At 34.7% G+C, this 23,706-nt stretch overlaps 1 protein-coding gene across 3 annotated transcripts; it reads right to left on the bottom strand.

Annotated features, from left to right (window-relative positions):
* Positions 1–993: 993 nt before the first annotated feature.
* On the bottom strand, positions 994–20,112 carry LOC11436035 (CHD3-type chromatin-remodeling factor PICKLE). Of its 3 annotated transcripts, none has more exons than XM_024779866.2 (31): positions 19,984–20,112; positions 19,129–19,345; positions 17,464–17,601; positions 17,209–17,375; positions 16,773–16,934; positions 15,712–15,956; positions 15,504–15,599; positions 14,890–15,032; positions 14,610–14,816; positions 14,379–14,486; positions 13,397–13,447; positions 13,190–13,289; positions 11,193–11,335; positions 10,967–11,070; positions 10,267–10,405; positions 9,983–10,152; positions 9,276–9,342; positions 9,079–9,201; positions 7,428–7,537; positions 7,268–7,349; positions 6,710–6,898; positions 6,228–6,375; positions 6,026–6,134; positions 5,859–5,933; positions 4,544–4,605; positions 4,364–4,440; positions 3,954–4,084; positions 3,327–3,696; positions 2,358–2,490; positions 1,886–1,956; positions 994–1,737 (listed from the first exon to the last, which is right to left on the bottom strand). In XM_024779866.2, exons 2-31 carry the CDS (start codon positions 19,270–19,272, stop codon positions 1,363–1,365), a joined length of 4,239 nt encoding a protein of 1,412 aa, XP_024635634.1. In that variant the 5' UTR covers positions 19,273–19,345; positions 19,984–20,112; the 3' UTR covers positions 994–1,362. The 3 variants fall into 3 exon arrangements, with proteins under 3 accessions (XP_024635634.1, XP_013461869.1, XP_003603311.2); XM_013606415.3 differs by having other exon boundaries at positions 6,026–6,131; XM_003603263.4 differs by having other exon boundaries at positions 19,129–19,330; positions 19,984–20,095.
* Positions 20,113–23,706: the final 3,594 nt, after the last annotated feature.

Below are 23,706 nucleotides of genomic sequence, written 5' to 3'. Positions count from 1 at the left end.
GTCCATTTATACATAGTTTTTACCATTTAGCTCATACTTGTTATCTCTACTTTCTCTTACTTAATTTAGCATAGTAAATCTTAAGTAGTTTAGCATCCAAAATTACAGACTCGGAGCTTCAACTTCTTTAAGAAGTGAGTTTCAGCTTCTTCAGCTCTCTCTTCATTTTCGATAATGATCCGGCTCATGCAAACATATGAGAGATTCTTCAGTATTGCAAAGGCTTAGAACAACTACTGATGTGGAATGTAACCACAGCTCTCAGGGAGAGAAGTCACAAAAGAAAACGCTCAATCAATAAAGTCGGAAGTCTGAACAATATTGGATGTATTGCTTATCTATTGGCTTTAAGCCGTGTGTAACTAGTTACATTGCACCAACAAAAATGGGTGCGGTTATGGTGCATAAGGAAATCTTTATCCACCCTGCATAAATCCAGAAATAGTTTTGAAGTACAACTCACAGAAACCATTTCCACAGCAAAATGATTTTGACATAATTTTATGCAGGGTGCTGGAAATCCTTATGCAAGGTGCTGGAAACCATTAAGTACATCTAATAGTTTTGAAGTACAACTCACAGAAACCATTTCTGAATTTATGCCGGGTGCATAAGAATTTCCTTATGCACCATAACTGCGCCCAACAGAAATCTACCATTCCAAGTACAGGGTGACTGGTTAAATCTATAAAGTAAAGCTGCTGAGTCTCTATTTTCTTGACTCTTGTATGGAGATGTGCCTCTTCATCTAATATTGTTGGAAAAAAGAAAAAACCTTATCACGTAAGATGGTTAACATCCCTTTTTTACAGCCTTCAAATTCATTATTTATAATCATCCCTTTTTGTGGATTAGTATCCAAGGAGTGTTGGCCATGAATATAAGCATGGCACGGCATTTTTCCTATTTTGAAGTACCCGGACTTCATAGGGTCATATAAGAGGAAAGCCGCGGTTACACAAATAAATTTAAAACATTTCAAGGAAGTAAGCATGCCTTAAATTTATAAAATTCCATTAATTATCTGCTCCCACAGAATAGAAAACTAGAAATCAATGCTAAAGTGCTACATTGTAGGAAAGTATACACTTGATCATGATCCTCAATTTAAAAATAAAAACCTTGTAGTAATAAGGTACGAAATCTAATCATTTCACATGTACTCGGCTGCAAGGGATTAAAGAACTAACGGATTAGCTCTCTTTTTTATAAGTTACCGCATATGCTTTTTAATCTACTTCACTTTTGACGAGTTAAAAAATGTTGAGTAAGACAGATATGATACAGCATACATGGTACAACAAATATCTGTCACCTAGATATTGCGTTTACTCATCCAATACAACAACTCCGGCGTCAGAATTATGTGTCCTCATTCAACTCAGCATTGCTACTTTCATCCATTGCTGTATTACTTTCCTTTTTCTCCGCAGAGTCTACTACCATATCTTTTGCATCGTCGTTTGCTAAAGAATCACGTTTAAGGTCATTTTGAGGGTTAGGCGGTGATTTGGACCCCAAAACTTCAATGTGTGATATTTCCTCCGATTTGTTATCTGAATTTAATACTGGAGTTTCTGCAACAGGTTGTTCTGCTGTGGGTGTTAGAATTCTGTTGATATCTTCACAGATGGTTTCTAGTGGCGGGCACTTCTTCACCGCATTGACCTCTGCCGGTTCTCTTGCCGATGACGATTGAACTAAATCCATAGGGTTTTCCTCAACTACTTTGCACATCTGATAATACAGAGGAATGATTATTGATAAAAATACACGCAGAATATTAATTTTCCACAATCTCATCTCTATTTTATTGAATAAGATGAAGTGGACCTTAATAAAAAGCATCTCATGAAGGGTGTACAATTACACATTAATATTTTACCTCATTGTAAAGTCGAACTAATTCCAGTCGATTTGAATCACTATCACAAACAACCGAAACATCTTCTGGAGCTGCGAAAAATGGAACCAGTACAAGTAAGTTTTCTGGTATTTCCTTTACCCATCTTCAGTTGGGTATAGAGATGGAGGCCGAAGGTCAGAAGAAAATATCTTCAAATATTCTATTTTTGTAATAATGATAGGTGGAAACAAGACAATAAGAACAGAAATAATGACACCATCGACACTATTTGGAGAGGTTCTTGCATACTCTATTTTGTCAGGCTGACAACAGTCCAGATTTTAATTTAGCTTAGACAGCCCAGATTGAAAATGTGTCCTGTCAAGTTCTAATTATCTAGGAGAAATACTCTTGGAGTATGCAAGACTTCTTCCTTTATCTGATGCAGACTAGGCAACTGCTATTGTCTGATCTAGAGAAAAGTATCTGATGAGCAACAATAGAATCATACCTATTATTTCTACTTGTGGCAATTGATCAATCATTTGGGTGTCAGTATCTACTGATATAAAACTTGGAATAGTGGTAGACTTGGGTTCACTTTTAAGTTCTTCATTGGTTACTTCACCAGCTTTTGGATCACCCTGCAAACAAAGTTCGCAAGGAAGAAATGTAAGTCCACAAACTAATCAAGCAAAACCTTTCCACAGACAATGCATTGTAATGGTGTGATGTACCATCTGTAAAATCTACAGATGATGAAAGTGCATGCAATCATAACTATGGTTAAGGATATGAACCCAACTTCTTAATTAATGGCAGTAACTGAAAACCAGGTCAACATAAATTTCCAGCTAGATATATGGTTATGAAAAAACAATAAATAAATACAACAATGGAAGGATGCAAAAAGATAGTTCTAGCAGTACGTAAACATAGAAAACCTTAAATGCTTTCGAAAATATTAAGAGGCATGATTGCAAACCCTAGAGACAACGCTGCCAAATTAATGCCTTCCATTTTAAATGAAGCATGACTACAGATGCAGAGATCAGCAATAGTCACCAGTCTCCACTGTAAAGGAAGTACCAACTTTTCCAGCCATTCAAGACAGCACTAGTGCCAGGAAAATTAGTTCTCAAGCACGAAGTTGGGTACATACAGAAAGATCACTTGTGATCTATTTCTTGCATTTACCAATAAATTCTCCATATAAAGGGGTGGGGGTGGGGGGATATATAATAGCCATGTTTGTTTTGCTTCACCTCTTATCCTCATACAAAATTAAATCATAGCACTCTCAAACTATTAGCAGTTCAACTGATCGGAAGTACCTAACAGGCAAACTCATGAAAAAATAATAAAGCATCTACGATTGACTTCTGACCAAATTAATGTTTTGAACCTGAATCCTGAGCATTCAAAAGAGCGGAATATTATTTTGAAGATTTAAGGCACCACGAAATGTTGATACACTTACAAAATATTCTTTCTGGTACTCGGCATTTAGCCCCTTTTCCAAAAGAAGAACCCTCTTTTTTACAAACTCAACCTGTCTTCTCTGCATGTCTCTAAAATGATATAAGGACGAGTCTTGATATAGCTGTGTTTGGTTCTTAGCATCACCAGAACCTTGTGCACCATCGGCTGCTATGCCACTTCCACCATTTTCCCTGGATTCATTGCTGGGTATTTCTGCATTTGCAACATTTGCACCATTTTGTACGTGAGAGCCAACTTGTCCTGGTCCTGGTAAATTTATAACGGGAAGATTCAACTCCTGACAGATGATCTCCTGAATCTTCAGATCCCTATCATCAACAATAGCTTGCCACCTTCCATACCCGTGCCTTGCATAGGAAAGAGTTGTGTTAAAAGAATATATCAACAAAGACTCTACAAACTACCACATCCATAATTGTTCATCACAAATCACATACAAACATGCAAAAACAAAATTAGATATGTATAATATAGACTCTGGGTTTTTATGTTTTCATATTTTGTTAACAATGAAGATTTAAAAAAGACTGGCTAAAAATCATGGAGTTGGAAGATAATCTTGTTGAATTGTTCAAGAAAAAAAGATATTTATCAAAATTCATACTTTAACACAGCACGTAGTAGCATAAAATCATGCTCCTCCTTCCACTTCCTTATACCCTTCAAACCTGGATAGCGTAATAAGATGTCATCTGAAAACAGTGGAGTTTGAGGATGTTCTGATGCAAACCTCACCTGTAAGTCCACATCCCAAGAAGAAAAAACACTTCAATCAGCTAAAAGAAATTCAACTTCAAAAATAACAGTGGTAACTCAGCAAACCACTTGAAGAGTTAAGCAAGCAATTAAGTGGTTACTCATTAACCATAACTACAATTGTGTTTACTCAGAATTCCTTTGTTAGACTTCTCCCAAACTTTTTATGTTACGGCGAGGAGAAGCACAGGGTGCAGAACGATTTAATAGTAGAATAATAACAAGCAGGTAAAAACAGAAAATTCATTCAGGGCTTACTTTGTCCCTTATCAAGAGCAGGACTGCAATCCTAACAAGCACATCTTGGATTCGGAGTCCTTCTTTTGGAACACCGTCTACAAGGAAGTTATAAATTTTAAAAAAAAAATTAGGAAATTAAAATTAAAAGAATAAAAAGAGGAAAATGGGAAAGATACAGTAGCAATAAGGATCTACCACCTGTGAATGTAGAGGAATCGGTTATGTCTTCAGCAATATGAGACAAGAAAAGGGTTCCATAGCTGCGAAAATATAGACAACATATAAATCAAACTCACTCGCAAAGAATGATTTTAAGTGTGATGCAACCATAAGATAGGTAGCAAAATATTAAACAGGAGTTAAGAAAACATATCCTGCAATATAGATACATATAAATCAAACTCACTCGCAAAGAATGACTTTAAGGTGTGATACGAACCATAAGATGGGAGGTAAGATTATTAAACAAAGTTAAAAAAATCTATATATATCCTACAAAGCAACAAGATTATACTGTAAAACAAAATTGCCATTTTATGTCGTGTACGACAGAGTTTTCAACCACCAGGTTTACTAATTTACTAAAAACAATTCAATCAATAGCACTAGCACATGCATGTGCCCTTCATTAAAATTCGAAAACATAAGCGGTTAGCCTATGTCTGATATAAGCATGTATGCCACATATGCCAGACACAAAGCACATGCAACATTGAGAAACCAAATGCGGCGCTCGAAGATCAGGATTCCCTCCAAAAACGAAAAAACAGAGGGACAGAGAGGAAAAAGATAAGAAAGTCAAACTGCAGATAGGAACACTAAGAGGCAAACTGCTCACCAGTACTCCTATACTATTAAAGAAGCAGAGGGGTATATCATGCAGGATTTTCCCAATGGAACGATGCCATTTTCCTTAACTTTCAACAAACTAAATATATTATTTCTGGACCAAAACAATTGGAAGAGACAATAATATGCAACAGCAAAAATAAAACATGTGCACAACTTCCTCACACACAGTTCACCCACTTTATGGGACTGGTTACAAATTTAAAAATATATCCTTATTCTTAACCTTTTACATATCAAACTACTGTTACTTTTATTTTATTTATATTGAGAATTACTATAAGAGAATGTTAATTCCTTGGTTTTAGGCCTATTGTATGCACATGAATTGTAATATTTTAGGCTCCTTGACAGCTGTACAATTGTCAGTCAGTGATGAACTGCTGTTGCTGACATTTACCGTTTCCTACTAGATTTTGTTCCAATACACATATTCTAATGCTGAGCTAGATACATGGGACTATAAATATTTTCAGTTTCCCTTTTCTCAAAGAAGAATGCACGGACACAGCAGTGTGGCTGTCATCAAATCCTATCCCCTTTTTTCCCAGCAAAAATTAAGTCAAAATAAATTCCAGCAAACACATGATTCAAATAAACACTTAAAATCATATAAAGCATCACAAATATATGGAAACAGATTAAAGAAAAATCATGTCCATACTCTTTGATTTCTTCGTAAGTCTTCTGTTTCATGCGCGAAGTAAACTCTTTCCAATCAAAATCACCAACCCCAAACCTGTAATATAACACAAAGTGAGATAAACCGGAGATACTGCCAGGAAAAACCATTTCATCAACTCAATACATAAAAATAAAATATAAAATAACCTCATCAAAATTTGCACAAAGGCAGCCCTCTGACTTTGATTAAAACCAAGTACTCTGAATGCTTTTCCTTCACCTTCCATCAGAGGAAGCGGCTCTGTGCTATCCGCTGCTAATAGATTTGAATGAATATTTACATCAGTCAAGGTCAGATAATCTGGGTCCATCATTTCACCCAAAAAAATTATTAGATAACTATACGTACTACGTGCTTTTTTCTTATACGGCCTTCTAGTAGTAGTAGTTCCAGTGGAATTTGAATCACCGTCAGTAAGCTCTGCTTCATAATTGTCGTCTTCGTCAGAGCTTACATCTTCAAGACCAGCAAGGTCGTCCTCCTCAACAGAAACCATCTGTGAAATCAGGAAATAAATAATAGATACTACCTTAAGTCCTTAACAAAAACACATAAGTTACACCATAGTAAACCTTTACAGAAAAAAATAACCACTCAAGATGCATTAACACCCCCAAATATCTAGTTATATAAATTATTCTGGATTTCAATATCTAGTTATAGTAAATTATTAGCATACGTCATCTATTAATATTTAATAGGAAAGGAACAAATTCCTTGTTCCATAATACTATTAAAAGGTAGTAAGCAAAATTTAAGAGTAAACAAAATATGAATTGTCACTGTTGAATAGAATCTACCATAAACTCACAAATATCATCGTAACATACCAATTTGCGGTTTCTCTTCCCTTTTCCCAAAGCATTAAATTCCTCAACTTTATGCTCCTGAAACTTGTCTTTTAACAGCTCTTCCCAATAATGTGTTCTATCTGAACTGTTAGCGGTTTCCATTGCTCTTTTTTGTGCTGCCTCCTCTGCAGCAGCCTCAGCCTCATCAACATACTCAAAATTTGCAACCTAGATCATATAATTCACCCAGTCAATCAAAAAGCACAGACATAAAAAAGAAACAAACCATAATATATGCACGGTGAAGTTCAATAGTCATGACCAGTGAATTGCCATGGCAATGCTTTCACAGTAAAACAAATTAATCCAAAAAGTAAAAGTGAAAGTTGAACTTTATACAGAAAAAAAGACCAATACAGTTGTACTTCCAAGTATCGATTCATTTAGTTTGCATCATGTGTGCATGTATGTGTATAGCTATAGAATGATAGAAATCAATGGCACCTCAACTCAAAACAAACCAGAATGTCGATATATCAAATCGGGATAAACACTAGTAGCAAAAAACGTGTATGCACGACTACATGATAATTTAACCTTAAAGGCCTTCAGAAATCCATCTTCATCTTCATCATCCAAAGTAGTTTCTTCATCTACAACTTGGTCACGATCCAGCAACCTATTGTGAAGAAGTATATGTGGAATAAAATTTTCAAGCATATTCCTATTTCATGTTTGCAACAGAATGCTTGATTACCTGTCGATAGCAGCTGCATCATAATGGATTTGACGGGATTTTCCTGCTTCATCATTCTCATCTGCAAATAACTCCTTTGAGCCATATCGTATGATGTCATCCAACTCTTCCTAAGCATGATTGACAGTCAAAGCCACCATCAAATCTCTTAACAATACTATGTTCAATTTGTTATTAAATGCTTGATACTCCTAATCCGCATTTGGCATTAGTATTTTAGAAAATATCAATCTCTTAAAAAAATAGCATATATACCCTGGACTCGATAACTATAAACAAAATAAATATAATTTTGCAACTTGGACATGCAATGAACTTTTTTAAAAGGGGAGGGGATAAATAAAATGACCCTCGAGGACACATTGAGTAGACATTGGACCATGAGGAACATAATTTGTTTATATTATTATATACTGTGGTTTCTGATTTTGAAGTATACGGTTGTTCTATATTCTAAGGACGCTTTTAAGTGAGGTGTTTAGTGCGTTCGAAGGCAAAGCATGGTGTTTTCCTCATCCTGTTTTTAGAGTTCAGCGAATATTCACCCTTAGGAATCGACTTATATGAAGAATGGAGTGCTTTACTCTGCTGATGTACCTTTATCTTCACCCCTATCTTCTTTTATCATCCTTTTTAGCATCATATGCCTTATCCTAACTTATGGAGGTTTCCCTTTTACTAATCTTAATAAAAATGTCAAAACCCCCAACACAAAAGAATTACAAATTTACAACTATTGGGAGTTTAGGATATCCTCCAAAACCTGTTGAGAAAATGGGGGCAACAAAACGAAGAACCAAATAGAACTATGAGTGAGGTGATGCCAACCAATCTCTGTGCTCTATGTCAAACCCTGTATAGTTATATGACTACTACTTTGAGAAGAGCTGTAAGGGGAAATGGGGGATTTGGACTGTAAAGAGCTCTAAAAAAATTGTCTATGCCTATGCGGCAAGAAGTGTGGGATAAGGAAAGAATCGATTAAGTGTAAGGTTTGGAGGGGAGGAAAGGATCTAGCAGATGGAGGCAAGAGTTGAGTAAGGTAGAAAGATTTTGGGTGGGCTTGAATATTATGTCCTTCTGCACAATTCCCTGTATTTTGTTTCCTTTTTTAACTGCATTTTCAGTCTTTACAGAGGGCTGCCTCAGTTCTTAACGAGCTTGATCCCTGTACTTCTTGTTTCAATTGGAAATAAATTCAATTTACGTGTATATTCCAGCACAAATATGTTGAACTGTACACCAACAAGTTAGCCATATTCTGATAAGGCAGCAAAATAAAGGAAATGAACAGTAAATGCCATTACCAGCAATGACGACGACAACAACCAAGCCTTGTCCCACTGAGTGGGGTCGGCTACATGGATTAAATTCGGCCATAATGTTCTGTCATAAACTATATTTGGATCCAACAGAACAAAAATGAAAAACGAATATATTTTTTATATTCTCGAGGCCAATAAAAAAAACTGCTAGTCAATATCCATTTTCCACTTGGTTTCTGCAATCTTAGTTACTTTAAAACACTGAAGTAAAAAACTACAGGGTATCTCCTAAAAAATCTTAAATAAGTGGTCTTAACAATGAAACTGCTAACGTCTATCAGATTTCACAACATAAACCTTCACTCTAGAAAAAAGTGATTATTTACCTGGTTGATATTTTGAGCCTTTAGCCTCCCTACAACAAGGTGTTCTAACACCATTTTCTTCTTAGTCATTTGCATCATCCTTTCTTCAATCGTTCCCCGTGTTATAAGCCTATAAATCAACACCTACAACACCAAAACCATTATAACCTATAAAGCCAACAAAAATCATTGATTTCATATCAATGAAAAACGCAAACCTTGTTAGTTTGTCCAAGTCGATGAGCTCTAGCCATTGCTTGTAGGTCAGCATGAGGATTCCAATCACTACAGAATGGCATTGAACAAATAAAAAAATTGGATTAAATTAGACAGCAAATAACATAAAAATAAAAGACTGAATCTGATTCTGAATGCTTGACATTAACCCCAGCCTAATGAATAATATATACCAATAGGATTGTAATCAAGATCCCTTGATTATAGGGATAAGAACAAGTATCCTATACCTATCAAGTTAATAATTACAGTCAGAAGTCAACAAGAAATCCCGAACCTTGTCATAATTAAGAATCCGCCAGTCTTAACAGCTATAATAAGTAGATCTTAACTTAGTCTCAACTCATGAGCATAAGGTAAAAAAGAAAAACAACACAAACAATATCAACAAATAAGTCAAAAGAAGTTCACCACACGACAATCAGTCATATATAATAGAACAAGGCAAGTAATAGCCAGACACCAAGAAATTACTATCTAGCAGCTATTTCAATTTGTCTTGCCAGTAGAAACTTAAGATTTGTGATTGTGATAGCTGGAAACATTTTTTTACCCCCCAAAAAAAAGACTTTAGACAGTTAAAGAGTTAAACTTGTTTCATGTAATCATGTCCAACTTTGCATGTGTTTCCACTGTAATATTTTTCTAGGTGAAAAAGAAAAACAATTGCAGGAGCTTAAAGGTTCACCTGTCATAAATAACAACTGTGTCAGCAGTTGCAAGGTTTATTCCCAAACCCCCGGCTCTTGTAGAAAGAAGAAAGCAAAATCTTGAAGAATTTTTGGCATTAAAACGATCTATCCGTATTTGTCTTTCAGCCCCACCAACCTTGCCATCTATCCTTTCATAATGCCATTTCTATTTATATTTTAAAAGCCAAGAGAAAGAAGAGTAAAACAGATTGAATATCACACTGAAACAATCAATTTCAAAAGTTTGGTCGATAAAAACAGTGCAACCTCATATGGATACCTTGTAAGAGCAGTAATCTTCAAGCAAATCAAGCATGTGCTGAAACTGGGAGTATATGAGAACTCTATGTCCTTGTTCTTTAAGCTTCACCATCATCTTGTCCAGCAAGTGCAACTTCCCTGATGATTCCAGCAATTGCCTGTCGCATAGAAAAAAAAAGGAAATGTTAATAAAAAACAGGCCACAGTCATAGAAGTCAAAATAGTAAGTCATTTTCAGAAATCGGCTGAGTTTACGAGTCCAAGCAAACAAAACTGCACTTGGACTTGTAAACTCAGTCAAAATAGTGGCCATGCACTCGCGCGGCTACACACTGTCCCACCACAACATATTTGGGTTCAGCCACTATCAGGGATTGATAACTAAACTATGTTTGGTCATTCATGTTAGTGTGACTATATTCTAGATATGTCATTATAGGTTTTTTAATATTTTTTACATTAGGTAAACTCGAACTCTTACTAGTTTACGAGTCAAAGTTTACCATAGCTCAACAAGTTTACCTGGACTGTTGACTTTGACAACCTTCACCACAATAATGCCTTTCAATGTGATAATCAAATATTTCATTTGTTACAACTAATAATGGCTAATAATTTTTGATAGAAAAAACAGAAACAAATTTTAGCCCCAGATAAGCAGTATTTTTTACAAAGTAACAAAAACAGAGTCAGTTTAAAAAAATGGCAAAAGTGCTTACTTGAATGCTTCTTTTGGATCGTCAATATCTGGCTCAACTCCTTCTAACATGTAAGCATGACAACAGAGCTTACGCAGTTCCATAACAACGTTGATAAGAGAAATCTGATACAAAAACGTATAAAACAAAACAATAGTAATAATATTAAGATAATTTCGATCTTAACTTATGATGCTAAGATAAAGAATAAACCAAAATGGTCATTTCACTGAAGCATGAATCTTGCCTGTGCACCACCACGGCGGGTTAATATCTGATAATTACGGGTCAAAATTGCCTTATAATATTCTTTCTGTTTGCTGCTCAAATCCACTCGTAGAATAAGTTCCTTTTTAGGAGGTAGTTCCTTCATGACATCTTTCTTCACTCCTGCAGAGAAGTAAAAAAATTAATCCGCTATCCAGCAATACTCATTTCTATACCAAATATATGCTAATCAGAAGATAAGTGAAATCAAGAGTCTACTGTTCTGACCAAAAAATAATATTAATATAAAAATGAGTATATGTTAGGGTTAGCCTATATATTAACACTAAAGCTGGTTTAACAATGTTTTAAAAATCGAGAGTCTGCGCAAGATTGAAAGGGGTTGAAAGATCGTAACTAGCGAATCGTAGCACGGATCATAAGATCCTACTAGTAGGAAAGAAGTATACTTATATATTAAAGCTATAAACACAACAACAACCAAGCCTTATCTCACCAAGTGGGGTCGGCTACATGGATCAAATTACGCCATAGTGTTCTATCATAAAACCATATTTGGATCCAACTCATTAACCTCTAAATCTTTCCTAATAGTTTCTCTTATAGTTTAAGTTGAACTTGGCAGTTATGTTAGTTTCAAGGGGGTTTCTTACTCTATATCAAAACCTACGTTTTGTAGCTATTCTACCTGGTATCTGTATTCTGTATGATCTCTTACACTCATTCTCTCACCATGACTAGAAAGAATTTTACTTTCTCATCCTTTAGTGATTCCAAAGATCGCTAAACTTAGATTATATGACCCTAGTGCTACTGATTATATGACCCCTTGTCCCTATTTTTTTTCATCCTATCTTGCTTTGTCTTGTAAACATCACATTTCTGTGGCTAATGGTCTTATGTCCCACAACCTAGCACACGAAAGGTGTTGTACTGTTGTAACAAAGATAACAGACAACAGGAATAGCCACAAGGCAGATTTCAAATATACCCCTAACGAACATGGGCCTGGAATATGGAGAATGAGTACAGCCCAACAACAAATGTAGGATAGACGCTGATACCATCTTAGGTATTGGGCTTATATCCCACAAAACCAAGTTTAAATTCACCATTGTTCAAGCAATGAATGAATGAATACGTATAAGCAACATGTAACTGCCATATGAAATAAATTCAACCCGTAGGCTCAGTGGAATAATGAGATTAGTCGATGATAATCCAGGGAACCAAAATGAAGAGAAGTTGTGCCACTTACCATCTGTTTGGTGGGAGGGGAACGGAGGGGAGGGGAGCAAAATCAAAAGTGGATGGGATTTGGAGAGGAGGGAATACTTGTTTCTGTTTAGACTTAAATACCCTTATATTTAATGTTGTCTTCATTAATGAAAAATATAATTTTAAACTTCCCTCTATTAAAATTCATCCCCTTGTCCAACCAGACACAGCATTTTGCAAACCCTCCCTTCTCCTCCCCATCTCTCTGTTAACCAAGCAGATAGTTATTGTTGAAATAATTTAGTAATATTATTATTGATAGTTTTATTAGTTTTTATTATTGATAGTACTCCCTCCATTTTTTTTTTCTTTTGATGTTTTAGAACTTCAACTATGTTCCAAAATATTTGATGTTTTAGTATATTTAATATTTTTCCCACGTTTACCCTTGTTGAAAAACAAACCATAAAACTATTAAAGGAGTTGGGACCTTTGGTTTATCAAATGTGAATTTAATCATAAACAAGGACATTTTAGTCTAAAACATACAAATATTTCTATAACTTAATTACTCCTCAAGACTTGTGCCAGGAGCTAAAACATCAAAAGATAAAAAGCGGAGGGAGTAGTTGATTATATTTTTATTTTTTTTATGTATTTTAGTATATCACTACTTGATTTAAGGAGTTGACTTTGTGTACTATTTCCTATAAAAGAAGTGCCCTTTCATTAGAATAAAATACTTGAGTTCCTATAGTAATAGTATTTACTACAGATATTCAAGATCGTAATGCATACTTCGCAGAAGATGCGGGGCCAGCATTTTATGAAGCCTTGAAATCTGTTCCTCTTGATTGATATCCTTGAATTCTTCTTGGAATTCCTCTAAACTTGCAAACTGGCAGCAGTCAAATATAAAGTTAATAGATACTTGTGATAATGAAGAGAAAATTATTCAATAACTTAAAATCATGGTTAATCTTATAGCACATTCCACACACTAACCTTCCCCGCATCAAGGAAATGCATAAGCATAAAAAGTTCATCCAAGTTGTTCTGTAATGCATAAGACAAGCTATCATTAGTACATTACATCTCCCAACAGATAAATTCAATATATGCAGCCATTCTTTAAATTAAAAGTATGTGTATTATGACGTGTAAAAGACAAGTAAGCATCTATAAATTACTAAACTTATACAAGAAATTCAAAAAATACAACCCTTCTATTTAGATGAGTAGAGTTGTAAATTCATATTTAAAACAAATTAACTAATCAAAAATGCAAATTTGTACAACTTTGTTGCTGTAGACATGCAGAAATACAAACCATAAATTCAAGTCAAGACTCACAGTATGTTCAATCTTCATTTGATAACATAATCTAACTTCAAATATTCTTTTAACAGTTAGTTTTATTGCTGATTAAAGGTAGTGGAATTGACTTTCAGTTAACTTAATTAGTTTTATTGCTGATTAATAAATGAAGGTTGGTCTAGAATTAGTGACATAATGATGACAGTATGTGTGCAAATATAATGTACACACATATATTGGAGTGACAGTATCCCTGTTAAGCCAACAACATATTATGATGGCCATTCATGCTAAATTCAAGGTAACAAAAGACCAGTTAGATGCATAAAAAAAATAAAAAAATATATGCTTTTATGTTTGGACGCGACTCACCCCACCCCCCAAACGTGTTTTTTTTACTCCCAAGGGGGTGGGGAAGAGCAACTTCCTTTATGTTTTATTAAGGAATTTATGGCCAATTCAAAAATCAGAAATGCAATAAAAATTGTATGACCCAAATTTAGAAAATGGAACTCTTAGTATTAGTTAGTGTGCACAACACAATCTGTCAAGAGACAACAGCCAGCCAGCAAGCAAAAGTAACAAAACAAAAACACAGTTCAATTAACCAATAATAGAAAATTAGGACATAAGTTCACACTAAACCAGTATGACATGATTGAAATTGGACCTGAAGAGGAGTTCCAGTCAAGAGCACACGATGTCTGGTAGAATATTGCTTCAATGAAGAAAATAATTTTGAATCCTTATTTTTGAGGCGGTGACCTTCATCAACTATCTACATATACATGTAGGTAGACTATCAGCATAATGGAGAAACCAAAAATGTGAATAGAAGTTATAGAGGTAACTGGAAAAATAATATTTCTTGTCTCGTAATGTAACAGTAAGCATATCTTACCATGCACTCCCATTTTATAGGTTTTAATGATGTTGTGTCTAAGTTGATCATCTCATATGATGTCAAAAGGACATCAAACTTAATCCTGTCATGCTTACTTTCACTAACTAAAGATTTCTTTTTCTTGTTCTTCTTCAGTTTCTTGGGAAAGTAAAATTCATATTCTCTGATAACACTACGAGCTTGGGCAGATCCAACATACATAATCTGCAATAACAAACATACAATTAAAAGAGTATATATCAAAATGAAATATTACTGACAATCCCCATATACATACAACATTCATTTGAGGGGCCCATGTTGCAAATTCACGTTCCCAGTTTCGCAGTGTTGAAAGTGGAGCAACCACCAGATGTGGATGTGCAGAGACACCCTCTTCAAAAAGGGATGCTAAGAAAGCAATACTTTGTATAGTTTTTCCTGCAGGTGGAAAGCTAATTCATCATGGTGGAATACTGTAATTCTCTAGAAACTACAAATTAGTAACTGGTTCTTAGTCCCTAGAACCGGGTGGAACTGGGTTGAACACTGAATCACGGTTCAATTGCGGTTGATTCAACAAGTGTTTGTTTTTGCTTTTTTGTGTATTTTTATTTATTACAAATCTGGTTCAACTGGTTGAACCGATTGAACCATGACCCGGAGGTCTCACCGGTTCAACCTTCGGTCCAATTATGACAAATTTGGTATAAAGCATTAACTCAATGCAGTTGGTTCTGCTTGCAACGATACTTTGATTGAATAGTTATTAAGAAACAATAGAAGCCCACATTGTTGCATGTGATTGTGATATGCCCTTTCCTTGGGAATAGAGTATCCTACCATCCCCGTTAAACTTTTATCTTCCCAAAAACATGAATATATGGGTAGAGAATAAGAGAGAGAAAGTACCAAGTCCCATTTCATCAGCAAGTATAACATGTGTTTGCTTGGACCAAGAGAATCGTAAGAAGTTCAAGCCTTCAAGCTGATATGGGTGTAGAGAACCTTCACCAACATGAAATTTTATATCAGCCAATTGAGATCATCCGGATCTTAAAAAATAAAAGCATAAAGCATAATGCTGCCCGAAGAATAGGGCAGTTACAAAAAATACCACCTGAAAGAAACTCAGGGCTATGTTCATACTGATGAAATTCTTTCTGCTGTTTCTTCAATTCATTGTCATCATTAACACGGCTTTGTTGCTTGATGGAAGCAAGTTTGCTCGATCTAGAACGAAATCTATTAAATCTTTCTATTTCCGGCTGAAATGCAGAAATATCAGACTCAGATTCCCAATAACATTCATCATATGGAAGCTCTTTCCACTTCACCAGATATTCCCTCTCATCGTTATCACCCCTGTGCCATTCAAACAACAGATTCCATGAAAATGCATGCATTTGTCAGCAATGTTATTGGAAAAACTAGAACAAACCAATTAAGCAAGCTTTCTAAGCCATTAGGTTGCACATCCAAATATGATTGATCACAATATGAGTGGGGAAGACTAGAAGAAAAACAGAGTTAAACACACACACATAGACCGTGACAGGACTAACTTACAACATGTTTAAGTCTTATTTACACCTTTTAATAAATTTCATCAATCCAACTGAATTGGAAGTTCTGATAAAATGGATCTAGTCTACAAATCACCCCTCCATTTTTGTTAATTGGAAAATTTTATCAATCCAATTGGATTGAAAGTTCTAATGAAGTGGATCAAGTCTACCATTTCAAACAGTGTAAAAAATATTTAATGCTTCATGACACAACTACATTTTAATGTACAGTGTGTTATTTAAAACATAAGTTACCATCCACTATTAGACTGCATAGCTAGAAATGTCTTGGTTAGCTATACGTGTTTATCAACATAATATCACATCATTGAACGGTTGGACTTCTAAGTTTTGCATTTCCCAAAAAATTATCAAGTGGTGCAAGTGCCAGATGCTTACAAACACCTAATGTCAAGAATGAGAAGGTTTTGACTTAACAAGACCTAACGGCTAACACATATACACTGCCCGAAATCCTGAGAAACATTTTGTCACTCAAATGCTGGAAAACTTAAAATATTCCAATTACGGACTTTCTCCAGATAACAGGAACAGAATCATCTCATTTCATTTTGCTTATATAGGAAGAAAATAAATTGTCAAACAGTTGAACCTGCAAGCAATTATTCGATCAACTGTGGTCCATTCAGGACGAATTGCAACAAAGTCTTCATCTGACGTATTGGAGGATGCCATTTGACGGTGGAAGTTGTTCACTTTGGTCTTCAGGCGAGGATGACTCTTGAAAGCTTTCAGAAACTCTTTCTCTGGCACCCTAAAGGGAGAGGGGGGAAAGGTAGGAGGTAAATTGACAATACCAAAAATAATTTTAAAAAAAATAGATGATAAAACTTATATAAAAAACCAAAATAAGAAGATTCAAAAGCAATGAGAAATGAAGATGATATTGTTGAAAACTAAAAACTAAAGTGATACAAAAGTAGATGGAAAATATGAGGATTCCAAATTAATACATAAGAATTGAAGAAGGTATAATAAACCTTATGGAAAGGCAAAACACAATATGGGATAAGTTCCAATGAATTTACCAAGCACAGTGCAGATATGATAGTCCCTTCCACTTAACAAGATATTGTTTAACAAAAATTTGCTTTGACCCAGACTTTGCAGCGTCACTGTCAGCGTCACCATCACCCTCTACAGTAGGGCGCATCTCACAGTCTAATAACTTATCAATATCAATAAGGGGGGTAACCTGCAAAAACAAAACAAAAATTTAAAATATAATTGTCACTCAAGCAAAAATATATTATAAGCATTGTTATATAAGCATAAACACTCACGCATTCAGGGCACCTCCAGTTGTCAGGAGCAGGACCTTTAAGTGGTGGAAGTAAACAACTAGAATGGTAAGCATAGTTGCAAGTTGCACAACTCAGGAGATCTCCACTTTCACCACATGCTTGACATAAATCCTCTTTCTAAATAAAAACATAGAAAGATCAAAAAATGAAGTGAGGAAAAATGAATATTGAGTATAAAACATTAACTAGTGTAAAGCAAGGACACCAAATATATGCAAAGATGCCAGCTATATCAAACAATGTCATAAAGGTTTACACCATATATGTCTTGGGTCCAGTACAAGTTGGATCTTGGGGAAATTTGTTGTGTGGGGGCAATTTATTTGGGTCTGCTGATTTACATTGTTGTGTTGTCTGGAATATGGTACATGGGGCAGGAATTTTGTGTGTGATTTTGTTTATGGATTAAGCACAACTTGTGCTACGAAAACTGTTTGGAATTCCTCTTTTCGTTACAATAAAGTTCATTGGTTTACCAAACAAAACTGATTATAAATGAGAAAAAATGTATATCAACATTCCTAGTATGTATGTACCAAAAAATAACTCCGTTTACTACCTAGGATAACATTTTCATCACAGAAACCAAAAAAGGGAAGGAAAAAAATCAGAATAAACATGAAAAATATATCAAGTAGTGAACAAGGTTTGCCGACGCCCTCTAGCATCCAACAAAGAAACTTCTGGATTCATAAATAGCCATAACCAGATGACTAAAAAGAAGCTAAGAAGACTATCCCATGTCGTCTGAGTCTCTCAGAATGGGTAAAATCTACAGTGTAAAACATGCTGGGAACAGTGTCATCAAAGGCACTCCTGCGGCACAGGCAATAAGCTAGAAAGGAGCAGAACCTCTTTCGAGTTGAGGCACTGCCCCATTAGTGAGGCACACACATCTAACTCCATCAACATGATAATGATAGCTGTTAAAAACCAAACAGCCTAGGCATTTAACTTGCTAACTGTAATCTTGAAAGTGATAAAATATGTAGAAAATTATAAAAGAGTTTTTGGGACTCTTCGGAGCAAGAAACTCATGGGATGTAAATTGAAGGTGAAACACCAATGTTTATTTTTACTATGAAATATGAATGTTGAGCTTGCTTGACTACTTGAGTGTTCTAATTAAATGTGAATAATGTTAAAAACCAAAATATTTTACTGCTTTCTTCTTTTTCGAATATTAACAACTACATTCATAGAGGCATGCAGTTGTTAGTTATTTGCGCCGCTCAACAAAAGGCATCAAAGCTCCACAGGGCCGGGTTCTTTTGCCTTTAAAAACTTTGGCCACTTCATATCACTTGTATTATTATACTTACATACCAAATTCCGGTGTTTAAGGGAAAATTGTGCACCGCTACACTTTTTACCAATCAATATAAGGTCAGGAATATTCATATCTTTAAATTTTACCAGGCAAAACTCAAATTGAACTGGAATTTCCTATAAACAAAACAGCTCAAAGCCTCAAACAAGTTTATACGAGTTTATCGTGTCACACGAAAATTATAACTATCAGTGACCGTACGAGGCACTGAACAATGCACCGAACACAAATACCTAAGCAAGATTCATGAAAAATAAGTATAACAAGCTCAAATGAAAAGGCATTTAAACATAAAAGGGAACCAAGTATCGTACCGCATCACTTCTATCAATCCTCTCAAACTTTTCCTGACTTGCCCCGGGTTTTTTAAGCAAAAAATCTTCATCATCTGACTCATCAAGATTATAAACTGGCTTGCGATCCGATCGTACGCGAAGCCTTTCAACCAAGCTACTCATTTTCGACTACAGAGAGACAATTCCTGAGGTGCACAGGACGGAAAAAACTGTGTAAATCCTGTCAACCAAAAACCTGCCAATAAGTAAACAATTATTATAATGTACTAAAGGGGATAAAATCATGGCAAACTCATTTTTCATTTTGCATATGATTTGGATAAACAGCTTATCTTATTTGCAGCCTATAGCAGAAGCGCTTAAGATATTTTATTTTTATAGCAAAAGATAAAATACCGTTAAATTGTTTGTGCATATGCTATAAGTTGTTTTTATAAGCTATATTGGAGAACTTCTGAAAATTGTCAGATGCCGTTTTCATAAATTCTCCCAATCAGTCTCACAAGACTTACCCCAGATAAACTCAAATATCATCTTTTAGTATCTTTATTCACCAAAAACAACGTTATGGCTACAAAATGCCATCAAGAAGTTGTTGCTTAAAAATTTAAATACAAATAGCCATAATATGCAAAGCAATACAGCATGTAAATACAATACATACAATTCAACTGAATCAACAAAGCAATTGGAGAAGAAAAGCAAAAAACAGTTGCAATTTAGCCAGAAAAAAAGTAGAAACCCTAGAATGGCGAAAAAACTATACACCGTTTGAAGCAGTAGAAAACGAAAATTGATAAGCTAATCGGAGAATTTTCGAAGCTATGAGTAATCGAAGCGAAGTGTGGAATGAAACTTGAGAGTGAGATTTACCGTTGAGAGTGAGGTTTTGCGGCGATCTGAGAATGGGAGATTCGGAAAATCGCGGGAACAAAATGTGAAAGAGAGGTGAGAAATGAGAAAATAAAAGAAAAATGAAATGAAAATGAAATTAAAATGGAAAATGTTATCCTTTGTCGAGGCACTCGTTAAAAAGTTGTGTAATAAATGCATTAAAAATTTAAAAAGTGTTTTTTTGACTTACAATTTCTTTATTTGGCTTCCTTAACCGGTGCTTCGGAGCAAGGTTAACAAGACCCGATTAAAATTAAATAAAAAAATGAGGAACATTGATATTATGTTTGACTCACCATACAGTGACGAGGTTTTTGTTTTTCGGTAATAAGATTGTGACGAGGTTTAACATTCACAACACAAGACACACTAAACCTGTTTATATCCGTATTTTGAAAGCAAAAAGGAAACCCTTAACAAAAGGATAGGTGGTGGGGCCCGTTGCGTCAAAATTTGATATTTGTGTTTATGGAAATCGTAACTGATTTGGAATGATCGTGACGCAATTTTGGTGGTTATTCAAAAAAATAATGGATGTTGTTATTGATTTTCAAAAAATCGTGACACGATTTGGAAAATCATGGCCCAATTTTGTTAGATGGATGCAGCTATTTTGTGTACGAACAATGAATTGTGGCATGATTCGGATAAATCTTGATGTGGTTTTGCCTTGATCCGAACACTTTCAAAGTAGTTTTTGACACATTTGTTGAGTGACCTTGGAGTGTCTCGTGTAACCAAAGGAGTAAATTTTTAAGAAAATTTAAAGTTAAGAGATCTTTCTTTTAGTGTTATATTCTAGAGTCTAGAGTCGAGAAACACGTTGGTGAATCTTTAAAAACCATAACAGAATATCCTTAGGAAATCAAAGTCTAAGAGATCGTTCTTTTAGGCTTTGTTTGGAAGAGAAGAGAACAATTATGGAAAGAAAGAAAGAGGAAAGAATGTTAAAGGAATGAAAGTGAATAGAAAGTGAGTGGAAAGTGAGATGATTGTTTAGTTGTTTGGTAGGGGTGAAAGTGAAGAGGAAAGAAAGATATATAAATAGTAAATGACAAAAATACCCTAATATAAAAGTGATTTGTGTGTGTATATACATATAACATAAATTTTAAAAAGGAGTATCAATAGATTTTTTATTAATTATTTTAATAGATTATTTATAACAAAAAAGTAAAGGAAATACAAACATTGGATTATTTCAAATAAAGGAACACAAACGTTAAAAGAAATATCCATATCCCTCACAAATGTCTAAAAAGCGGGGGTATATAGGACATTTTGCTTAAAAAGATGCAAGTTCCTTACTTTCTTCACACAATCCTACGGAAAAAAAATTTGAGCATGGGACCGACTGAAATTAATCTTTCCTTTCTTAATCTATGCAAATCAAACTATGGAAGGCCCACATTTCAAGAAACTTTCTATCCCATAGGATTCCATCCCTACCCTTTCTCTTGAAACAAACAAGCCCCTAGTGTTAGATTCTAGAGTCGAGAAACACGTTGGGCAGTGAAATCATGAAGTCTCTTAGCCATGGGAAGAGATTCGCGAAAAGGAATATAAATTAGGATTGCTCTTTAAGAGCTTGTTGAAATTGGATTCTCGTAACTTTGTTATATCTCTAATTGTAAATAACTCTTTGATAGGGAAGTAGAAAGATCTCTCATGTCCAAATGTAGGTCATTGTCATGTCGAACTGAGTGAACAAATCTTTGGTGTGTTGTTCTTTATTCTCTACACTATTTATCTTGTTATTCTTTAGTTTGATGTGGTTTTTGTCTTACATTTGGTTGTTAGGTTCAACCTATGTCTGTTGGTGTTGCTTGTGAATATTTTGGTTATTGGTTGTCATTGACGTTTGTCCCACACATATAAGTTTATTGGTGTGGTTTTGAGTCTCAAATTTACGACAGACTTCGATAAATTAATGTTTATAGTCGGTCACTCGAAACACACATGACATAAGCAATTCATATTGCATCTTTAATCGACATAAGCATGCATAAAATACAGACATGACATTGTCTATGACTTTCTTAATATTTTGTTTCATTTGATACTAAATGCATACAAGCACATTCTTGCATTGTTCAACTTATCCTTTTTCATATGACACGCTAGATACTCCACTTAACAATTTATCCATTCTTGTTAACTCGTCTACAATGACCCCGAGTCGTATTAATTTTTTCCTCACCGCTTTGTAATTGAATTGAATTTTGAGGCAAAACCTCTTATAATAGAAAAATGATATTTGTACAATCATTTCGTGATAACTTTTAAACAACTTTTTCTCTCATGCTCGCATTGTGTTTTCACTCTCTTTTCATTTTTCTCTCTATTGTTTTTGACTAATAAGATGAGAGAAAAGATAGGTTGTCCCAAAGTTATCACAAAATAGTTGTACAAATATCATTACTATAAGACAACAAACTTAAAATCTAACACACATGTTATGCAGAAAAGAAGACAGAAATCAGGGATGGCAAAATGGGTTGGACATGTCGGGTTGACCCGTTTAACCCGTCATTCTTAACGGGATGGATTGAGATTTTTGAACCCGCCACAAGTAGGGCGCCAGCTCCGTCTAACCCGTTAAAAAGCGGGGTGGTGACGGAGATGGACGGGTTGACCCGTTGGGTTGATATGTTTAAAAAGTTGTCCTTTTCACTCCAATTTTCACCTCCATGTATTGGGGAAAAAATCGATTAATTTCATCACTTTTATTTTATGATTTTAGTGTTATATTTTTAACAATCAGTTGATTGATACTCATGGAGTTTTTATTTTCAATGTTTTATTGATTTATTATAAAATTTTAGTTGAAGTAATTTATATTTTTGAATAATTATTTTCATATTTTTAGTAGAGTCATTGGTTATATATTTAGATTTCTTTAAATTTATAATATTTTAACATTGTTTATGCAAGGATTTTAATTAATACTTTTTGTAAAAAAAATGGTGGGTCAATCCACCAACTTGTCGATCCGCCATAAAATGGGGCGGGTGAGATTTCCAACCATATTTCTCTAGTTGTTCCGCCTCCTTTTTAGACGGGTTATTGACGAGCGGGTCGGCCTTTTAACCATCCCTAGCTGCCTAATGAGAAACGTAAAATACAAAAAAAAAAAAAAAAAAAAAAAAAAAGGAGGATGCGTGACAGACGTGCGACAACGTTGGGAGACGGAGAAGCGACGTGCACTATTGGGAGAGGCAAAGTTATAGGGTTTTGAGTGAAAATAGAACTAAGTTATGCAAGGAAGCGTGAAAAGACACAAAGTACGCGTTTTTGGTTATGTTACTTTATTTGTAGTTTTTTTAACAAAACACATCGTTTCGATGTTTGGCAAAACCAAATTAGTCTAATTTGAGCCACACTGAATTTCACCGATTTGACCATAAACTCGATCGTGCGTCACTGATTGCCTTGGATTCCCAATTTTTGATCCCGGTAAAACAATGGTATTGTTTCCAATTTCCACATTGTTAGTATTTATTTGACTTTTATATATATATAATGAGTTTGAACCCTCGAACAATATAGTAAAATAAGAGTCCAACCACATATTCATCAACACTCGAAACTTAAATATATAACTTCAATAACACATTTTTTACCAACTCCATTTCAAGATAATTACATTATTTACACCTTTGACAATATTTTTTTTACTAACACGCTATGATCATTCATTGA

This window comes from Medicago truncatula, chromosome 3 (genome assembly GCF_003473485.1).
Source record: "Medicago truncatula cultivar Jemalong A17 chromosome 3, MtrunA17r5.0-ANR, whole genome shotgun sequence".
In the NCBI taxonomy this organism is placed as follows: domain Eukaryota; kingdom Viridiplantae; phylum Streptophyta; class Magnoliopsida; order Fabales; family Fabaceae; genus Medicago; species Medicago truncatula.
This window is presented reverse-complemented; position numbering and strand designations above follow the sequence as displayed.

What these genes read in the sequence shown, in the direction of transcription:
- LOC11436035 (XM_024779866.2), bottom strand. Translation starts at nt 19,272, where the DNA reads ATGAGTAGCTTGGTTGAAAGGCTTCGCGTACGATCGGATCGCAAGCCA. An exon ending in GATCCAAAAGAAGCATTCAA is followed by an intron (nt 10,406 to 10,966) that starts GTAAGCACTTTT and finishes TCTATGCGACAG; the next exon opens with GCAATTGCTGGAATCATCAG. An exon ending in CGATTCCTCTACATTCACAG is followed by an intron (nt 4,441 to 4,543) that starts GTGGTAGATCCT and finishes ACTTCCTTGTAG; the next exon opens with ACGGTGTTCCAAAAGAAGGA.